The sequence below is a fragment of the Terrapene carolina genome, unplaced genomic scaffold (assembly GCF_002925995.2).
Source record: "Terrapene carolina triunguis isolate 2854851 unplaced genomic scaffold, T_m_triunguis-2.0 Scaffold89, whole genome shotgun sequence".
NCBI classification, from domain to species: Eukaryota; Metazoa; Chordata; order Testudines; family Emydidae; genus Terrapene; species Terrapene triunguis.
This window is the reverse complement of record NW_020664440.1, coordinates 7,402,598-7,424,071: the sequence shown is the minus strand read 5'-3', so window position 1 is coordinate 7,424,071 and position 21,474 is coordinate 7,402,598. Positions and strand designations below refer to the sequence as shown.

Genomic DNA, 21,474 nt, shown 5'->3' with positions numbered 1-21,474 from the left:
AGAATTTTTTTGTCTCATTAGATATTGCTTTGTACAAATTAATCCATCAAGATTGTGAATTCAGTGTATGGTGGTTGTGATTTTGTTTTTGTGGGCTAAGTAAGTGTTTGTGGGCCCATACAATATTGAACTTTGTACACAGTAGGCCCATACTGGACAATAGAAACCATGTCGAAAAAAGGAGGATGGCAGAAATTGAAGGAGGCCAAAGAAAGGTGGCAAAGATAAGACGCAGTGCTGAAAGGAACTCCTTCTCTCCTAACATTTTTTCCTCCTGCTACGTCTGGTGGTGAGGAAGTCCAGGCGAATACCAGCCCAAGTGAACCTGCTGCTCCAGAGCCTGATGAAAAGGAGCAGGCTCTTGTGACTTCTCTAGCTGCAGACTCGCCCCACTCCTCTGAAGACTTTCACAATGATAGTAATACAAACATGTCCTTCTCCAGCGATCCAGGCGAGTGGGACATGACTTCTCAAGATTTCATTGCATATTGGACTGAGAAGGGCCCACAGAAATGCCAGAATCTAAATGCTGACTTTTCCTTGACAAAGCGAGAGTACACCAATCAGAATCGTTATCTGACCAAATCAATGTTTGAATATATGAAGCCTAATAAACAGATTGGCAAGCAAGAATGGCTCATCTATTCGCCTTCTAAGAAGAAGGTGTACTATTTTTATTGCCACCTGTTTTCTGATACCAAAAAGTGGGGAATGCTCTGCGAAGGCTTCAGTGATTGGAAGAATACTGCATACATTACCGATCATGCAGTGAGCGAGCAGCATGCATTGTCAGTTAGCAGCTACCATGCCTGAAAGAAAGTTGTGGCAGAATTGATACCCAAATGGAAAACCAGTTTTTGGAAGCTTGTGCTGATTGGAAGAACGTTCTCAGAGGCGTAGCTGAAACCATAGTTTTTCTTGCTGAGCCGTGGTCTGCCATTCCATGGCTCAGATGAGACTGTTGGATCGAAACACAATGGCAGTTACCTTGGCGTTCTAGAGCTAATTGCTAAGTTCGACCCTTTCTTAGCTCAGCACATCAATGAACTTGCAAATCGTGGAAAAGGCCATACATCATATCTATCAAAGACTATTTGTGATGAATTAATTGCACTGCTGGCAAAGAAGATGCTATCAGATCAAAGATATGGGATATTTTTCAGCATCCATCGACTCAACACCGGAGGTGTCCCAAGTAGATCAGCTGACTGTCATATTGCGTTATGTGCTACCCAGCTGACCAGTTGAGCATTTCATTACCTTCATAAACATCACCAGCCACACAGGGGAGAAACTTGCCTGATACCTTTACTGTACTGACAAATTTTTCGCCTAACATTTCAAGTTCCGAAGTCAGTGAAGGGATCAGATGTCTGTGTCAGAAGTAATTTTTTTGCAATATGTCATTCATACTGAGGCCTTTCCCTCCCATTAGCCTTACACCCTTCATAACTTTTATCCCGCCCTGGCTGCAGATCAGGGAAATATAAGAGGATGACTAACACTTTATTTACCGTCAAGAAATCAATCGGAGATTTGCAACTGGTGACCGGATAGCTTCCGTGACCCAAACAGCGTTGTTTAAGAGAATCCCATGACAACTCCAGAACACAGATGATTTATTTGATAACATCAGGAAACCATTTATGGACTACATTATAGACAGTGTTTGCTGGGTTTAGAACTTGTAGCCTAGACACATTGACGTGTGGGTCTGATGTTGTGCTCACTGAGGCATAATAAATTATAAGGCTGCCTCTTGAAATACCAAAGGGGTGACAAGATCCCTTGTATTCATAGCCTCTTTTTATTTTATTTTTCCTTTGCCTTTTGTTTCTTGATACTTTACTTTTTGTCATTTCTACTCATGTCACTGAACTAGTTCAGGGATTATATTGGATTTAAGGCCATTTAACGGAGATTAACAGGTAGTCAAACATTCTGCATGACATGTTTGTCATTGTTATCAAATTCACCAAAGACTTAGGGCCGAATGAATTAAATTGGGGTTACACCATTGACTTTAACAGGACCTGGATTTGGTGCTTAATGTGAAATATGCCTGAAGGGCACAAATTGCTTGGAGATTGGATGTGAGTGAAGCGTACACTGATCTGGCATTCAGTGGTTGTGGAAACATGCATGGGGGACAGGTATCATAGGCCAGGGGAGGCTAAGCCTCCCCTAACCCAGGTCGTGGCCCCACCCACACTCTGCATTGAGCCCCTGCCCTGGCTCCCCCTCTCCCTAGAAGCCGGCGGGGGCTCAGCTTGGGCCAGTAGTCTGGAGCTCGGGGCTTGGGCCAGCCGGCGGCCTGGAGAGCTTGGCAACTGGGGCTGGCCATCTGGAGGCCCGGGGTGGTTTGGCCGAGGCTCCTTTGGCCATGGTGGGGGGGCCTATGGGCTCCGGCAGGTGAGGGTGGTGGTGGATGGGGCCTCAGGTGGAAGCAGCTACAGGAATGTTTTAGATAAAGCATGGGGCATATATTCTACCCAGCATCTGGAAGGAAGGGTTTCTGGAAGGCAAGGTTCATGGCACAAGCTATCAGACCTGGAGGGAGGCGATAAGTGCTGTTGCCTTGCTAAGAAAGCAAGGTCTGGATCATGGGAGAAGGCCATGTTCCCAAGGAGCACACTGCCCAAAGTGGCCCAGGACTGTGCAGCCATTTTTCACCAGTGAAATACAATCACTCACCCGCCTCTTGGAGTGCCCCAGAGAGGCAGGATGGATGGGTGTGGGGGAAGTAGCTGCCTTGCCCTCTGCACAAGTTGGGGGCGCGGAGACAGGGACTACGGGGAAGCCTGGAGAAGCCAGCAGGGATAAGAGAAGTGGAGGGAGCAGAGGAACTTGTTTGGGGAGTGGCACAGTGGCAGGTCAGCCCGAGCAGGAAATTCTCCATCCGGCCCTTACTTCCGGTTACCCTTTCTGCTCCCATCCCCCAGCCTGCTCCCTTCAGTTCCTCACTCTCCCGGTTTGCGTGTCTCCCTTCTGCTCCTCACCCTCCTGCCCGAGTCAGAGGAGCAGCCAGCTGGCAGTGGGGGCACTGAGAGCAGAGGAGATGCAGTCTCCCTGCCCTCGGTGTTGCTGCCCTGTGCACAATGGCTGGGAAGAGTATTACAGGAAAAGTCCTCTCCACTCCCCGCATCCCTGCTCTGGGCTGGAGAATCCCAAAGGGCTGCAGGAATGTGTGCGGGGAGGGGCAAATGCAGTGAGTGTCAAAACTTGCCCAGTGCCTGGCACTTGGCAGCCTGGCCAGAGATCACTCTGCCAACAGGGTCCAGGACTGAAGTCGAACGTGAGAGCACTCGGTCCGGCTTTAGGACTTGGATTGTTGTTGAGTTTCCAGGAGAACCAGGAACATTGTGAAGTGAGAGAACCCCTGGAATAAAACCATGGGAAAGTTAGGGTATGTCTACACTGGCACTTGGTCGGCAAAACTTTTGTCGTTCAGGGGTGTTCAAAAAACCGCACACCCCGAACGACAAAAGTTTTACCGACGAAAAGCGCCAGGTGTGAACAGCGCTTTGTCGGCAGGAGTGCTCTGCTCATGGGGGGTGGAAGTTTTTTGTCGGCAGGAGAGCTCTCTCCTGCCGACAAACAGTAGCTACACTACTACTACAAGCTACACTTGCGTCTGATGAAGTGGGCATTCACCCACGAAAGCTTATGCTCCAATACCTCTGTTAGTCTTAAAGGTGCCACAGGACCCTCAGTAGCTACACTGTGTGCCTTTTAGCGAGTGGCACATCTGTAGGGGCACAGCTGTGTCGCTAAAAGCCTCATAGTGTAGCCATAGCCTTAAAGTAGTGCTGTGCCTTGGAGCGTCAACTCTGGAGTCAACTGAACTGTTGGGGCTGCCCTGGCCTCCTCTTTACCTCATAAATGAGTAAATGCCACTCATTACATTTTTTTATTAAAGCTAATGTTAAAAAAAATTATATAATACATAGGTTAAGAAAAGAGTGTCTGTACATCTGGGTATAGTGCTTCGATTAGCCATAAATACAAAGTCCGTTTTTTAAAAGTCATATGATACATAGAGTACATAATCAGCAATAACCCAAATTTAGGTGAATAGATTTAACAATACAGTTTAGATATTAGAATCCGAATACCGGGGTACATCACTCATGAAAAGTTGTGCAGAGAGTTGGTTGTGGAAAGCAAAATATATCAATGAATGGAGATTGTCCCTCAGTAATTGAGAATTAGGTTGGTTGTCCATTTAGAAAGTATAATCCATGAGGAAAGTATTTCAGTTACTTTCCTGACTGCGCTTCTCATCGGCACTCCAGCTCATCCCTCCTGATACTGCCGATGTCCAGTGATGTGTTCTATGTAGATGTCCCTCGACCACCTGATGGCGTCTGACACCAGGAGTTGCTGCATCAGCCGAGCGTAGCGTTGACTGATTCTGCATTCTCTCAGCACGCGCTCATTACTGGGATCCCCTGTGCCCAAGGCTCCGACGATCAGCGCGTGTGTCTGAACCTGGTAACCCTTTGCTCTCAAGGTTTCAGCCAGAGGGGCGTATTTCTCCACCTTTCGAGCTCGGGCGTCGTGGAAGGCCGGGGTCCTGTTCTCGAAGGGCACTGTGACATCCACCGTGATGATCTTCTTCTGGTCCTCGTCGGTGATGACGATGTCCGGTTGCAGTTGGCTGTCGGTTCCGGGGATGGCAGAGTTAACGGCAACCTTCCCCATGGGTGGCGGGATGGCTCTGGCCAGGCGATCTTGGATGGCGTTGTGTCGTAGCTGCCAAGCTCTCGAATGGGGCTTGCAGCTACATAGGACGTGGGGTAGCGTATCGTTGGCGTAGCCACACTTCCTGCATCACTTGTCCCAATTCCCGTGCCAGACGGCTCTTCTACACTCACTAAATGCCAAATTAGTCTAAGTCACACGACTTACTCCCATTGTCTATCTTACGCTACTGTGTACGTCGCTGCCAGATTTATCCCAGAGATTCCCAAGGAGGTTTCACCCACTTATTCCAGGCTGCCGGTGGCCCGCCCTAATCATATGATGGAAAAAATAAAACTTTTCAAGATAGACAGTTAGTTGAAAATAATTCCTAACCAGGTTCCCATGTCCAGAGGCAGAGCCCAGATTCTGACCTGATGTATCTTGTGTGAGCACACTGCAGTCCAGAAGGCTGGCAGAGATTCTGATCTAAGATGGTTTGATAGTGAATTGGAAGGAGACAGGAAACGGTGGTAATAATTGAGGATTTCCCAGTCATTCACGGATACTTGGTAACAAGAAAATTCAGTGGAATGTTGTTGTTTTCTTTTGGTGCACTATTGCCTAGATGGATGCAAATACAGTACTTATTAGGTCTCAGAAATCTAATTATAGTCATAGATATGCAGCAGATTAGTGCACTGCTTCTTAGCTGTGAACCTCTTGTGAGACAGGTTAACTTCTACCAATATATTGTGTATTACAGACCCAGCTAGCTCCTTACACATGCACAGTAGGATGTTAAATAGGGTCTTATTTTTGGATCTGTAATCTCAGTGCATTGTAAAATACCTATAATCACAAGTAATGCTCTATATTTAATAAGCAGGAACAGTATACACAAGATACTCTTTCTGGGGAGAAAAAATTTGAGAACACTTGTCTACTGGGATACAAACCCAGAAAGACAAAAGTCTCTTTAGCTTTCTTCAACACACAAGGTGTAGGGGAAATCTAAATAAAGACTAAAGCTTCATGATGGTGTTCAATATATGTGGTGAAAAGGCCCAATAGTTTGTTTTAAACTTGCACGACATCCCTAGTTGTAAACAATAACCACAATATCCTAGCATTAGCCGCTGGGTGTGAAAATGATATGGTAACCTCAAGGAAAAACACTACTGGTGAATTTCACCCATGACTACACAAGGACTCATGTCCCACTCCTAGGATGAGGCTTATTATGTGGTAAAGAGGCCTTATGAATAAAGAATTTACAGAGGTAACATTCACTACACACCTGGTTCTTTAGATTCAGGTTGTTATTAGCACCTAGGACCTCTTGTCATGGCCCAGGACCCTGGTAGTAGTAACAAGTGCACCTTATTATGATATATGGACCATGGTCCATCTCATCCAGTTTGCTGTCTCCAGCAGTGGCCTGTACCAGCGTTTCAGGGGAAGTGTACAGAACAGGGCATTTATGGAGTGATCCATCCCTGTCTTCTACTCCTGGCTTCTGGTAGTCAGAGGTTCAGTGTTGCCCTAAGCATGGGGTTGACCTTGATGAACCTATCCTCCATGAAATTATCCAGTTTTTTTTCACCCAATTATATTTTTGGCCATCACGATATCCCACGGCAATGAGTTTCACTGGTTAGTTGTGCGTTCTGTGAAAAAATACTTCCTCTTGTTTGTATTAAACTTGCTGCCTATTCATTTCATTGGGACGCTTGGTTTTTGTATTGTGTGAAAAGATAAATAATACTTCTCTATTCACTTTCCCCACACTACACGATTTTATAGACTTCTATCATACCCCCTCTTCGTTGTCTCTTTTCTAAACCGAACACCCCTAATCTTTTTCGTTTCTTGTCACCTGGGAGCACTTCCATACCTTTGATTGTCTTTGTTGCCCTTCTCTGAACCTTTTCCAGTTCCAAGAAAACTTGTGTGTTGGCTCTCTGCACAAATGTGAATTTCATCCTGTATATATAGCAGATTTATCAATATGATGAGATTTAAAAGTCATCCTCTGAAGGGAATCCTCTAGAAAACTATCATCTTCTCTATTACTCAATGAGAGACATACCGGCTGTACTGAAATGTCAGAAGGGTTTGCACAGCTGACAAGTTGCTGAAAACGGAGCATGGCAACATCTCCATAAATTCTCTTTATCCAGCCAAGTGCAGCAGCTTAATATAGACTTAGTAAAAGCTTTCGTCCCACTGTCTCTCTCACACACTGAGATCCAGCACTGCCACGGGCCACGACAAAACCATGAATGTGGGGATTTAACAGCGTGTAATACCATTAGTAGCCCAGCGTTTGATAAATTTATTTTCTGCGGGTTTAAAAAAATGTCTGAATTCAGCCAAAATTCTGACCAGGAAGTCAGAATCGAGGACATTGATGAAGATGAAATCTTAGGAAACTTATCCCCTGAAGAGCTGAGGGAGCTCCAATGTGAAATGGAAGTCATGGCTCCAGATCCAAGAGTCCCAGTTGGAATGATACAGAAAGATCAGACTGAAAAACCTCCAACGGGAAACTTTGACCACAGATCTCTTGTTGATTACCTGTATTGGCAGAAGGCATCAAGACGCATGCTAGAGGATGAGAGAGTTCCCGTCAACCTCTTGCCATCTGAGGTAATAAGCGAGAATCACAACTGTTTATTATGCATCTGCTATAAGACTTATTGTAAGAGTATATTGCCAAAGATCAGGGCCTTCATAACAATAGGTTTGATGCTTTTGTCTTCCTCTCTGTCAGTTCCTTCTACAAATTAAAGCACAGTACAGTGTATGAATTTAAACTCAGTCAAATCTTGTTTCAAAATTCTCTATAACTATAGGATGTAACTTGAAAGATTACCCCAGGGTTTTTATTTTTACTTTTTGCCCTAAATTGTTAACTAAATTTTCAAATGTAAGAAAATGACGTTTTTATTTCATCTAAACCTCTGACTTAAAAAACACCATATGAAAGCAAATCACAAAATAGAAGTCAAGCTTTTTATTTCTCCATAATATATATATATATAAGAATATATATATTGGCTAGTGTGATTTTCCCTTATAATCTTAATATAATTAGAAGGGCTTAATAAACTCTAAAATTAGATCATAATAATTGTTATATTAATTATTACTATGTCACATTGAAAATGTCTGTCCTTTTGACTATGAGTTACAGTCACTAGTGACTCTGAGCCCAAGCTTCATGGGCCAAATACTCAGCAGATGTAAATCAGCCAAGTTAATGGAACTGGGGATCCAGTTGTATGTCTTATGGTGGGGTCTGATTGAAGAGTCCAATCCTATTCAGCAATGCACTTAAGCACATTCCTAAGTCCCCTTGACTTAAAGTTAAGCACGTACTTAAATATTTTGCTGAATTGGGGCCATAGTCTTTATGCAGGCCAAACTCCCACTGAATACAAGGGGAGATGTGCCTGCGTAAATACATCTGGATTAGGACCTGTAGGAATTTTAAATGACTCAAGGGAGAAACAGTGTGCGACTTTTTACCATCAGTCCAACCTTATATAATATGGTTGTATTCTAGTACATCAGTACTGTATATCCCTGAATTCCAGTAAAATTTGTAGTGTTCCAGTAGCTGTTTACAAAGAAGATAAGCTGTCGCTTGATCATTGTTGGCCTTTAACAGGTTCATATATAAATGTGCTTCCTTTTATACTTTGGGATGTTGAAAGTTGTTGGGGTTTCTTTAACCTCTATTGTACAAAATATAGATGGGCCTGGATATAGTTTGGATCCAGATTTGAACTATTCCAAAGTTGGGAGTTGTGTGGTTCATTCCCAGTTCTGTGTCAAGTGAAATCCATACGAAAACTCCGAGGGCTTCATTAATACAGCAAGCAGATATGATTTATTTATATTTCAGCATCCCCTACTTTGTCACTTCAGAACTTGACAAATAGCAACCTCCACTGGTACAAAGGAGAAGTGCAGTTAAGTGTCACTGTGGTCCCAATCCTGGTCTCAGTGGGGCAGGACCACCACCACCATCTGCATCCCTTACTCTTGTACATACAAAGGGCCAGATCCTGCATTCCTTATTTATAGATAAACTCTCACTGGAGTCCATGGGAGTTTTTGCTTGCTAATAGCAAGCTGCAGACAAAGTAAAATGGGTCCTAAGTAGTAAAATCCAGTTCTTACCCATCATGAGGAAGGGACAAGAAAATTAAATTGTACATGAAATAGACCTTCAGGGAGAGTGGCTAACCTTCCTGGCAGGAACAGAGCAGATGCCAATATGATGTTATTACTGATGCTAAAAGCACAGCCCTTGCATCAAGCAGTGTTCAGAAACCACTTTCCCACTGTAGAACACAAAAGCAATTGAACTAATATTCACCTACATCCTCAGTGATGCCCCCTTAATGCTAATGCTCTACACAAAAGCCCAGACTCCTAAGGCTTGAACACTAATGGAGGGCCAAGAGGGGCAATTTGCCCAGGGCCCCCACGAGAATATAGCGTTCTATAATATTGCAACTTTTTTTTATGGACGGGGCCCCCAAAATTGCTTTGCCCCAGGCCCCCTGAATCCTCTGGGTGGCCCTGCACTAATAGTTCTACCCGTTACTATGATGTTCTCCTCTTTGATCTTCATTAGACTGAGCCACAGAGCCAATAGCTAGACATGTATCTCCAGTTTTTTGCTACATGAAAAACAAAAGTTTCCTAGAAATGCGATAGACAATCCATTGTTATATCAGAGACAATTAGGGCTGATCTACCATTGATGTCAACAGAAAGATTTCTCATGACATCAATAGACTTTAGATCAGGAATGTGAAAGAAGTTATTGGCATTCTTGGAAAGTTTATATGAGAGATTGCTGGATAACAGTATTTAAGTAAGGAATTATTGTTCATTCACACTTAGGCCAGAAGTACAATGAACATTGTTTCTTTTTTCTAAAAGCATTCTCTTATATATGATGTGAGGAAAAACAGATATGTTAAATCCATTTGCTATATTTTTATTTCAGCGCATAATAAATGTCACAAAACCATTTTAAATTATTTCAGCTATTAGCATTTTGTCTTCTTTAGAGAAACGTTGCAGAGAAGTTTGAAGAAAATACTGGGGATATGGACAATATTGCTAAGCAAAAAATGGCAGAAGATACTACAGAAGCAGACCGAAAAGAAACATATTACAAAAACGAACATGTCGAACAGGCCAAGCCTGGTTCAGCTCAACAATCGGGAGAAACAAATGAAGAGAGAAGCTATAAAGAGACAGAAGATGAGGAAGATGATGATGAGGAGGAGGAGGAGGAAGATGATGATGACGAGGAGGAAGATGATGATGATGACGACGAGGAGGAGGATGACGATGATGAAGAGGAGGAGGAGGAAGATGATGAAGAAGAATCAAGAATGAAGAAGCCATATGGAGACAAAAACAGCAACAGTGATCAGGTAACTAAGAAGCCATGTATAAAATCAGGGGAAAATCCAGAAAACCAAGAAAACCATGAGAAGAAAGTATCAAAACTACAAATTCCAAAGAAGTTAGCTGTAGATACTAGTTTTATTAAGTTAAGTGCAAGACCTTCAGGAAACCAAACCAATTTAGATGAGAGCTTGCAGAAGGTCCGGAAAAACGATCCAGATGTGAAGGAACTCAACCTGAACAACATTGAAAACATCCCAAAGGAAATGCTGGTGGACTTTGTGAATGCCATGAAAAAAAACAAGCATGTAAAAACATTTAGTTTAGCCAATGTGGGAGCTGATGATAACGTAGCTTTTGCTGTGGCCAACATGTTACGTGAAAACAGGAGCATCACTACTCTAAATATTGATTCAAATTTTATTTCAGGCAAGGGAATCGTTGCTATCATGAGATGTCTGCAGTATAATGAGACGTTAACCGAACTGCGTTTTCACAACCAGAGGAACATGTTGGGCCATCAAGCTGAAATGGAAATTGCCAGGCTTCTGAAAGCCAACCCTAAGCTGCTGAAGATGGGCTATCACTTTGAACTTCCAGGCCCCAGGATGGTTGTTACCAATCTGCTCAGCAGAAATCTTGACAGACAACGGCAAAAAAGGCAAGAGGAGCAAAAACAGCAGCAATTAAAACAGCAGAGAGAGTTAATAGCCATGTTAGAAAATGGACTAGGGTTGCCTCCTGGGATGTGGGAAATGCTAGGGGGACCAATGCCTGATTCAAGGATGTATAGCTCAATACAAGCCCCCAAGCCGCCACCTGTCCCTAAAACTATGCCCATGAGCAGGAAAAATGAACATGCAAGAAAGCCAGCCCCTGAAGAACAGAGCAGTGAGGAACCTGCCTCCTTCAAAACGGTCAAACTCAAGAGAACTCAGCGCAAGCCCACGATACCAGAATACGTGGAACCAGCTGAAAAAACAAGTATCAAAGATGTGATCAAGACTCTTAAACCAGTTCCAAAAAAACGACCACCTCCTCTGGTTCAGATAACCCCAAGAGAAAAGCTCTTAAATGACATTCGTCAGAGTAACGTCGCTTATCTTAAACCGGTAAGTGTTTATGAAACAGAATGGTAGCAACAGGGAAATATTTCCATCTCTGTAATTTAATGCAAATCAAATCTAATATTCTATTTTAAGGGCTTCCACAGAAGCATCTACAAAAATTGTGGGCATATTCATTTTCAGGCATATAAACATGTTTATTGTATGCAAGTTGGCATTTTTGTGAACAGATTTTGAGCATTAGTCACGTGTTTCTGTATGCACAAATGCAGACTTTTGCACGGGCAAATTAATACAACCGCAAATTTTGCCGGTGCAATTATTAATGCCTGGTGAAGATTTGGCTGCTATGCTTTCTGGATAGATTCATCATCAGTTTAAAATTAAGTACATTTATGTTATGGAATTTTGATAAAGGGTTTGTTAGTTGCCTCCTGGGCCGTTGTGAGCTGTTAGATGAATTCAGACTTTAATTCACACGTTACATCGCAATAATGACCAACCACAGTTTTACTTCAAATGTGGTGAATATTAAGCCCAACTTACAGTCTTTATATAGGAAAAGCTCCCACTGAGTGTTCTTTGAGCAAGGATGGCAAGACCCACACCATTATCTGCCCATAGAGTGAGATTTCATGCCTAATTTCAGCTCATAACTAGACAAATCATAAGCCCCTCTAAATAGTAGTCAGTGAAATGGTACCACTGACGCAAAGTCCTAAAGGGAGATTTCAAACCTCTGTATGCCCACAATCATAAAGGTAAAAGAAAAGGACTGAACTCAATAGATAAGCAAAAAAATTAGAAGTGTAAGTGTGTGTGTGTGTGTGTGTGTGTGTGTGTAAATCTGTTTCTTTTAGGGTGCAAACAGTTGCAGTAATGATTTATTACTAATCCTCCAAACATTATACAGGGTCCTTAACAATTTATGGTCAATCCTATGAGGTTCTGAGCCCCATAATAATACTTATCTAGCACTTTTCATCCATAGATCTCAAAGCCCCTTACAAGGTGAGTATCATTATCCCCATTTCACAGATGGGGAAAGTGAGGCACAGGGAGATGAAGTGACTCGCCCAAAGATTACCCAGCAAACCAGTGGAAAGGCCAGGAACTGAACCTAGGTCTACTTAGTCACCTGTTCAGTGCCCTAGCCTTAACATAAGAACATAATAATGGCCATACTGGGTCAGACGAAAGGTCCATCTAGCCCAGTATCCTATCTTCCGACAGTGGCCAATACCAGGTGCCCCAAAGGGAATGAACAGAACAAGTAGTCATCAAGTGATCCGTCTCCTGTCGCCCATTCCCAACTTCTGGCAAACAGAGGCTAGGGACACCATCCCTGGCCATCCTGGCTAATAGCTATTGATGGACCTATCCTCCATGAATTTATCTTGTTCTTTTTTGAACCCTGTTATAGTCTTGGCCTTCACAACATCCTCTGGCAAAGAGTTCCACAGGTTGACTGTGCATTGTGTGAAGAAATACTTCCTTTTAAACCTGCTGCCTATTAATTTCATTTGGTGGCCCCTAGTTCTTGTGTTATGAGAAGGAGTAAATAACACTTTCTTATATACTTTCTCCACCCTAGTCATGATTTTATAGCCCTCTATCATATCCCCCCTTAGTCGTCTCTTTTCCAAGCTGAAAAGTTCCAGTCTTATTAATCTCTCCTCATACAGCAGCCGTTCCATACCCCTAATCATTTTTGTTGCCCTTTTCTGAACCTTTTCCAAGTCCAATATATCTTTTTTGAGATGTGGCGAACAAATCTGCATGCAGTATTCAAGATGTGGGCGTACCATGGATTTATATAGAGGCAATATGATATTTTCTATCTTATTATCTATCCCTTTCTTAATGATTCCCAACATTCTGTTAGCTTATTTTGACTGCCGCTGCACATTGAGTGGATGTTTTCAGAGAACTATCCCCAATGACTCCAAGATCTCTTTCTTGAGTGGTCACAGCTGATTTAGACCCCATCATTTGATATGTATAGTTGGGATTATGTTTTCCAATATGCATTACTTTGCATTTATCAACATTGAATTTCATCTTCCATTTTGTTGCCCAGTCACCCAGTTTTGAGAGATCCTTCTGTAGCTCTTTGCAGTCTGCCTGGGACTTAACTGTCTTGAGTAGTTTTGTATCATCTGCAAATTTTGCCACCTCACTGTTTACCTCTTTTTCCAGATCATTTATGAATACGTTGACTAGAACTGGGCCCAGTACAGACCCCTGGGGGACACCACTATTTACCTCTCTCCATTCTGAAAACTGACCATTTATTCCTAGCCTTAGCCACACTAACCCCTCACTTCTAACTACGATACGCAACTTCAGCTACGTTATTCACGTAGCTGAAGTCGAACTATCTTAGTTCGAACTTACCGCGGGTCCAGACGCGGCAGGCAGGCTCCCCCGTCGACTCCGCGTACTCCTCTCGCGGAGCAGGAGTACCGGTGTCGACGGCGAGCACTTCCGGGATCGATCCGGGATCGATTTATCACGTCTAGACAAGACGCGATAAATCGATCCCAGAAGATCGATTGCTTACCGCCGGACCCGGAGGTAAGTATAGACGTACCCTTAGTCCCCTGCCTTCCCATAACTCCCTCTCCAAATGACACAGAGAACAGGGGCTCCGTAACTTACAAGACGAGACATAAATGAACTCCCATCAATATGATTTGGAGTTATGGAGGCTCAGCATCTCACTCACTGAAGCCTTTAATGCACACCTGTAGGGAAAGTTCTTATGGGGCTTTTACTACTCAGAAGATCTCAGGAGAGACTGTGCTCTTGTTTTAGTGGGGAGAGGAGTAAATTTGTTTGTTTGTTTTACTGCAACTCTTCCTTACTTTGTTTGAGATTATCATGATATTACAAATGGCGACACTGCCAATGCCCCTTAATCTATGTCTGTATATTCAACCATTTCTAAGGTATATTTAGTGCATATGCCATGACTTTTGAACTGATAATTTGCTAGACAGGCAGAAGTGGCTCCTCCCGAGCGGCTTTGGTCTATCTGGTCTAGGACACATTTTTAAAATTGCCCGAGTACATATCAGATAGAATCAAATGGCCTCTAACGTATTATTTTGGTCTGTAGAGCACATATAATACCTTCAATAATATCTTAATTAAAAATAACGTTTTTAATAAATAGATAAAACCAAACAAGAAAGACCATGGGCTAAATTCACTTCTGGCAGGAGCAAGTGTAACTGGAATGAAATCAATGGAGATATGCCCTTTTACAGCAATGGTGAATTAGGTTTTGCATGTATGAAATGTTAACAGTGAGCATGTATTTAACAAAATAATATATCGGCCCCGGATCTGTGTATATCACTCAGTGGTTCTTAGCCTTTGCTGCAGCCTGCATCCCTTTGGTTCTCAAAATATGTTCTCGCACCCCTTAAACCTAGATATATTTTGTTTGTATATTACAGTAATCATTAAAAAATGTATAATGTTAATAAATACATAGGTTTGATGAAACAAAGTAGTTGTACTTACGTGCCTGTGCTTAATTTGTGTTTTTGATTATTTACCTTCTAAAAAAATCCGGCATGTCTCGCACCCCCAGAAAGGGCATCTCGCACCCCCAGGGGGTGCGTGTACCCCACGTTAGGAACCACTGTGTGACTATATTTCAAAGTAGCAGCCGTGTTAGTCTGTATCCGCAAAAAGAACAGGAGTACTTGTGGCACCTTAGAGACTAACAAATTTATTTCAGCATAAGCTTTCGTGGGCTACAGCTCACTTCTTCAGATGCATAGTGTGTTTCACTCTATGCATCTGAAGAAGTGAGCTGTAGCCCATGAAAGCTTATGCTGAAATAAATTTGTTAGGCCTGGTCCACACTAACCCCCCACTTCGGACTAAGGTACGCAAATTCAGCTACGTTAATAACGTAGCTGAATTCGAAGTACCTTAGTTCGAACTTACCGCGGGTCCAGACACTGCAGGCAGGCTCCCCCGTCGATGCCGCGTACTCCTCTCGCTAAGCTGGAGTACCGGCGTCGACGGCGAGCACTTCCGGGATCGATCCGGGATCGATTTATCGCGTCTAGACAAGACACGATAAATCGATCCCAGAAGATCAATCGCTTACATCCGGACCAGGAAGTAAGTATAGACGTACCCTTAGTCTCTAAGGTGCCACAAGTACTCCTGTTCTTTTTGTGTGACTATAGTGACTGGACTTGGTCCTGTTCCCATTTAAGTCAATGGCAAAATTCTTGGCAACAATCGGAGTAGGCTCTGGGTCTGTTATGCATTTTTACAAAATACGGGGCAAGATTATGAAAAGGACTAATGATTTTGGATGCTTCCATTTGTGTGTGTCCAACTTGAAATACTTTAAGGGGGCTGATTTTCAGAAAGTGGTGAGCCCTCAACCTCGGAAAACCAGGCCTCTTTCAGAAGACTCAGATTGGGCCCTCAAAATCATGGCCATAGTGTTTAACATTCTGTTCTTCTAGGATCTAATAGTGACCCCGTAGTTCTTACGAAAGTGATCAGGCCCATTAAATTCTGTGAAAATCATCATCCAAATGGAATTGCTTGTGTGATTAAGGAATACTCCCCTGAGCAAGAGTGTGGAGGATCCAGTCTAAAAAGTAAATTGCCAAAAGATGCCATTCCAATTTCTCAAGTAATTGACACTTGCTTCATAACTTCCTCTGAATTTTTTTCAACATATTATTTTTTTTTAAATTACAGGCCATATTTTGGTCCCATTTACATTTGTACAAACTCACGATATTCAGTGGAATTACACAGGCATAACTGAGACAAGAATTTGGCCTGACATGTTAAAGAAGATGAGCGGTCTTAAAATGACACCTGCCTGTAAATTCAAAGTTAATGCTGCCACTATGTCCCTAACTCACATTATTTTTATTATTATTACTACTACTACAGTGGCAAGGATTATTTAAAGACTAATTTAGCTGCAAAGAAAGGCTGTCTTCAGGACTTCTGACCTTTTACATTGGTGTATAAGGGTTGTATCTTGGATCCGGTCACGCTGTCTAGAACGGCTCACAATGGATTAGAAGTAAAATATCTGCAGTGGACAGGTCACTGGACTTGCATTCAAGGCACATCGACGTTGCCACTGACTCACTGTGTGATCTTGGCACATCACTTAAACCTTCTCCAGTCTCTCTCTTTCCCCATCTGTCATATGCGGGATAAGAATGCCTCCTCACCTTGTAGAGCACTCTGAGATCTATGGGATCTCTATCTGGGCTAAGTGGTGTTATTGATGGCTACTTGATTTATCAAGCAATAACCAACAGCTCTGTGAATTCTAAGAGACAACAATGTGCCAAGAATGTCTTAACCATTATAGCCACAGAATTTCCTGTTACATTTTCAGTACTTTGATGTTACTGTCTAATTATAATAAGCACACTTATTTTTGGAAAAAAGAAGGCAAAGACAGTTTTTCCTGCTATTAACGTGTCTTCTTATTGGTCTTGTACAGGTGCCAGTGCCAAAAGAGCTAGAGTAAAACACCAGATTCCCCTGAAGGAAACAACTTGAAATAAAGACTATTCAAGTTTCACTTACAATTGTTTCAAAGGATGCTTTCTTCAGAAGCCAAGTGGTAGATACGAACATGTGGGAACAATGCTTGTAATATGCATCTGTTTATATGATGATGAAAAAGGGTGGAATGGAACAAGTCAATGCTAAAAGGATTTCCATCAGCTATCAAGTAACAATGATGCCCTGGTATAATCTCTGTCTGCCAGTTGGATTCTAGTCTCCAATTTGTCCAGAGGTATTTGCCCAGCAGCTGCAACAACTTAACAGGTTTTACAGATTCAGTCAGTGAACTCTATTGCTTACATGGTACTTTCTGCTGTTAAATTCTCCTGCAACACATAGTGCCCTATTGTGACTTTCCTTCTTTACACACACAACTTTCTTTTTTCACACTGCTGTATGCCACTGCTTTTTTTTATTAAGTACACATGTGATTTCTATCTACACAACTTCTATTTTCAGTCCAGAAATTATTTTTGTTTTTAGACGGAGGAAACAAACAAACAAAAGAGCAAAAATGCCCTGTCTAGGAGAGAGCACAGTGTGCATTTCTTCCAAAACAAACTGCAGTAGTTCTGAGAACAAAATGGCTGCCATCTCGGCAAACAGGCAGAGTTCTTAGAAACTTAAAGGCACAGTACACAGGAAAAAAAAGAAAGTCATAACAGTTTCAAACTTCATACTCCATAGAATGTGTTCTGGCAAGTATTCTATCTGGTTAGCATTTAAAACATGAAGCCATGAGCTGTTTTGGGAGCTGTGCGATCATTATTCCCCTGGCAGATTCTCTCTGTCCTTGTGCTATAACCCTGAACTGTTTCGCCACCCGCATGCTTCAGACCACACATTGCAGTCACCTTCTGAGAATAGAACTGGACTGTTTCAGATGTCCCTCAATACTACTGATGAACTGGCCAGAGTTGCTGCTACTGAGTATTGTTGGGCCCTTGCCCTTTTCCCTCTGCTTGGGTCTCAAACTGCCTGCCAGTTTGAGGAAGGAACTGAATGTCTCGCTTGTCTGGCGATGGCAGTGCAGAGCTCTAGCTGGAGGTAACGGCACTTGCCCATCCTTGCACCAGTTAATGGTTTTGAAATATTCTGATGGGGAAAAATGCTTTAAATGGTCAAAGTGACAAGCCTTGATTCTGTACCATCCAAACCCAGCCCAAGCACCCACAGAATGTGCCCAGGAAAGGAGAGGTTATTTCTGGTGTTGGGGAAAGTCTCTATCCCAAAGCGTGTGAAATCCTCCTCAGTTCCTCTTATCTTTAATGAATCTCTTTTCTGGATGCTTTCCCTTTGCTACCAGGCATGCTGTTGTCTTCCCCCTAACGTCAGTCTGTTCGTACCAGTCTATCCCCTCACACTGCTTGATTCCTATCTGCCAACTCTCCTTTTGCTCCCCACAAAACTTCACTCCACGCAAACCAGCCTCACCAAGTCCATTAATGGCCTGCTCTGCCTCTAGTAGCTAAGACACAAGGCTGTGTCTTGCTCTTTTTTCCCTTCTTGGTCTGCCTATTACTGCTGCTCCGTTCCTTCTCTTCTTGTCTGAATGTCCTTGGCCATCCCAATAATCTGACCTCTTCTTTCCGCAGCTCCTTTGGTTGCGCCTCATCCTTCCCTTCTCGCTCAATATGATCACCAAGGCTCTAAAAAAATCTTCTGCCAGCCAGCTCGCATTTCTCTTACACAATCCATGCTTCCTTCCCAAACCTCTTTTCTCCCACTCACAGCTTCATATCCTACTGCTCCCACATAGGGAACAGTTGCCTTCTTCATGCCAATCAACCCTCTCCTTTCAAATCCACCCTTCCACCTTTGTTCACGTCCCCTCCCTGTACCTTCACTGAGCTGCTGTCTGATTCCCTTTAAGGCTCTTTGAGGGTGGGGGATATGCAGGCAGGGAACTTGATTTACTGTTTGTAAGGTACTGTATGAATTTACAGCACCCTAAGGAATTTTTTAAACTATGATTCAACATTGCTTGTGCAAATGTTGAGAGGAAAACACAGTTTTACTGTATTTCTCATTTACAGCGGTCAAAGGAAGAGAATAACCTAGGTGGGATGTGCCAGTGTTGTAGTCTCTCTCTTTCAATTGAAAGACTAGCAGAAAAAGGAGCATGGTCAGGCAGAGGTGGGAAGAGCCACTCTTATTCAGCCCCGTTCCCAGAGGCGATTCAGGACTCACCCTAAACCGAGCAGCTTTTCAAGGGTCTGTCTGGAGGGAAGCGTGTGCCTTGACCATAACTCCTAGTGCTTAGGTATCGTTGCCAGCCAGAGAGGGTGTGAGGGATGGCAGAGCTGGTACAGTGACCCTATGCCATCAGCCGATCCCTACATGAAGGGAATGCTCCCAGGGCCCGTTAAGCTGATTATTCTAGTGAATCAGACCCATAATGGTCATGTAAAATTTTCAGTGCGCTCCTACTGTCTACACTGTGTAGTAACAAAGAGGGGGAAGCAAATGAGCGATAGGAGCCGCTCTGCACTCACACAACCGGGAAGGGTGTCTAAGTGTTTGGAAGAAAATATGGCAACCCCATCCCTTCCTCTGAGGGAAGGCAAAGCAAGCAAAAGCCCATCCCTACCTTATGTGTAATCATAGGTGGGACCATATGCTAATATGGCACACAGACCACACTCAGGCAGGAACTGGCAGCATAGATGAAAGATGCAGAAGGGAACTATATGGAGAAGATACTGGAACATGCTATTCTCAGTGACATCAGCACAACCCTTGCCTGTGTTTGCAAGACAGTTCAGAGGGGGTGTGGCTAAAGGAAAGGTAGGTGGAGTCTAGGAAAGTGCCACACAAAAATGGTGCCTTCTGGAAAGGCACAAAGGCTGTTCAGAGCCATCAGATCCTACTGTAAGAGAGAGATGGGATCTTTTCCTACTGCACGTTCCTCACCCCTTCAGAAAGAATGCAAAAGCAAACACCAGGAGGCATACAGCACTACCCCCATTCAAGCCCTCCTCCACTGGAGGACTGGTTTGTTTCAGCGTAGGGACTCACTTACCATTAAAGTTTATCCAGATTGGACTGAGCCTCATGGTATGAAGATCATCGATTAGCGCCTTGTAGGTTTCTGTAGTTAGTGTGGTCATGTCTGGTGTCATGCCAGTCACAGGGTTCAGGTCTGAATGGTGGTTTTGGGGATGCTTATCACATCACCATCCTTTTTCTTCAATGAGTTACATCCATTACCACATCTACTACTTGTTGTCTCCTACCTCAACCCTAATGAGATTGCACTACTTTTTCCACCACGTATACCTCTGCGGACTCCTTATTTTCAATAGGGTTGGAAAAAGGGAACTGAGCCCATCTCCCACACTTTTCTGATAGCCACTTATAGTTCCTGCCAACCATATTTGGGTGGGGTATAGCTTCTTCTAAAAATCCAACAATGCATGCCCCACTCTTGCCTTGTGTCCTCCTTTAAGGGCCCAATGGCTTCTGCTAAGGCCAGCAATAGAATCAAACTTTGATAAGGGGTTGCTCTAGGCTTTGTGCCCCACCCCCTACAAAACCCAGTAGCAGATACTAACTGGAATTATTGTTATTGTAAAGGTACAGCCTGTTATCTTGTATAGGAAGGTGTCCCCATTTGCTTCAATTTCCTTTGAGGACACAGCAGTTTACCTCTTTCTCTATTGCAGAAGCTTTTGTTCAGACGACAAAAAAAAATAAAATCAAATCAGGCTTCCCCCCTCTGACACAGAGTACTGATTTACTCCTACTTGGTTTGGAGTTTTGCGGAGGGTTTTTTGTTAAGTTGAGAGGTGAAGGCAGAAATCTTCTACTTTAGATGTGGCTTGAAGGGAGAATTTTAGTTTGGTGAGGCTAGAAACTGAAAATTATTCACAGAAGGTAGCTGTGTTCTGGTAACTGGTCTGTACATGCACTTTGGAGTTTTTGTGCAATTTGGCATGCTACAAAGCTGGGGTTTTTTTGTCTGTTAAACCAAATTTTCCAGTGTTCAGATGTCTGACTTTAAAAACAAACAACAAAAAACCCAAACCCTACCCCGCCCAGTTTGGTAAGCATACCATTTTTCAAAGTAGTCCAAGAGGCAGCCCTCCCTACTCTCCTCCACCCAGAAAACCAATGACTCACTATGGCATGTTCCAAATCCATTCCCTTTCTAAGAGGAAAGAAGACCCACAGTGCATTGTGTTGTGCTTTTGTTATATGTAAAGTAGTGACCATAGTTCAAAAAACAAAAAAGTTTGTCACTTAAGCTGCATCGTGTTATTGTAGAGTAGTGTGATCTTGATTAAAGCTCACTTTTCTGCATTAGGATTAGTTTAAAAAGAAATAAATGCACTCAGTTTTATCAATTGTTAAAGTTTATTCTTCACAACTCATTTTTAAAATTCTACAATGTAACCATATATTCATGAAGTCATAGGCTAGTATGTCTTCTGTAAGTGTAGCAAGAACTACTCATCAAAAGCTAAGACAAGGTATTATAATAAAGGAGCAGGGCATTGCTTCTTACCCTGGAATATACACGTAAAGACAAACTTCCAATAAATACTGATCACTCTGGAACATTTGCATGGAATGAGGTGTTCAGACTCCTAAACAATTCATTTTGAAGAGACACCGTATGTGTGTGCACGCACATGTCTATATACATGAACTTTGAAGAGGTTTTTGGGTATCTGCTATACCTGCCATGTAAATCAAGTCAGTTACA

The 21,474-nt window shown here is 42.9% G+C and overlaps 1 protein-coding gene across 1 annotated transcript; it reads left to right on the top strand.

The window, feature by feature from the left end:
• Positions 1–6,924: 6,924 nt before the first annotated feature.
• Positions 6,925–21,326, top strand: LMOD3 (leiomodin 3). Its single transcript, XM_024194855.3, has 3 exons — positions 6,925–7,335; positions 9,777–11,234; positions 16,699–21,326. Exons 1-3 carry the CDS (start codon positions 7,045–7,047, stop codon positions 16,723–16,725), a joined length of 1,776 nt encoding a protein of 591 aa, XP_024050623.2. The 5' UTR covers positions 6,925–7,044; the 3' UTR covers positions 16,726–21,326.
• The last annotated feature ends 148 nt before the right edge of the window (positions 21,327–21,474 follow it).

What these genes read in the sequence shown, in the direction of transcription:
- LMOD3 (XM_024194855.3), top strand. Translation starts at nt 7,045, where the DNA reads ATGTCTGAATTCAGCCAAAATTCTGACCAGGAAGTCAGAATCGAGGAC. An exon ending in TCAACCTCTTGCCATCTGAG is followed by an intron (nt 7,336 to 9,776) that starts GTAATAAGCGAG and finishes TGTCTTCTTTAG; the next exon opens with AGAAACGTTGCAGAGAAGTT. An exon ending in ACGTCGCTTATCTTAAACCG is followed by an intron (nt 11,235 to 16,698) that starts GTAAGTGTTTAT and finishes GGTCTTGTACAG; the next exon opens with GTGCCAGTGCCAAAAGAGCT.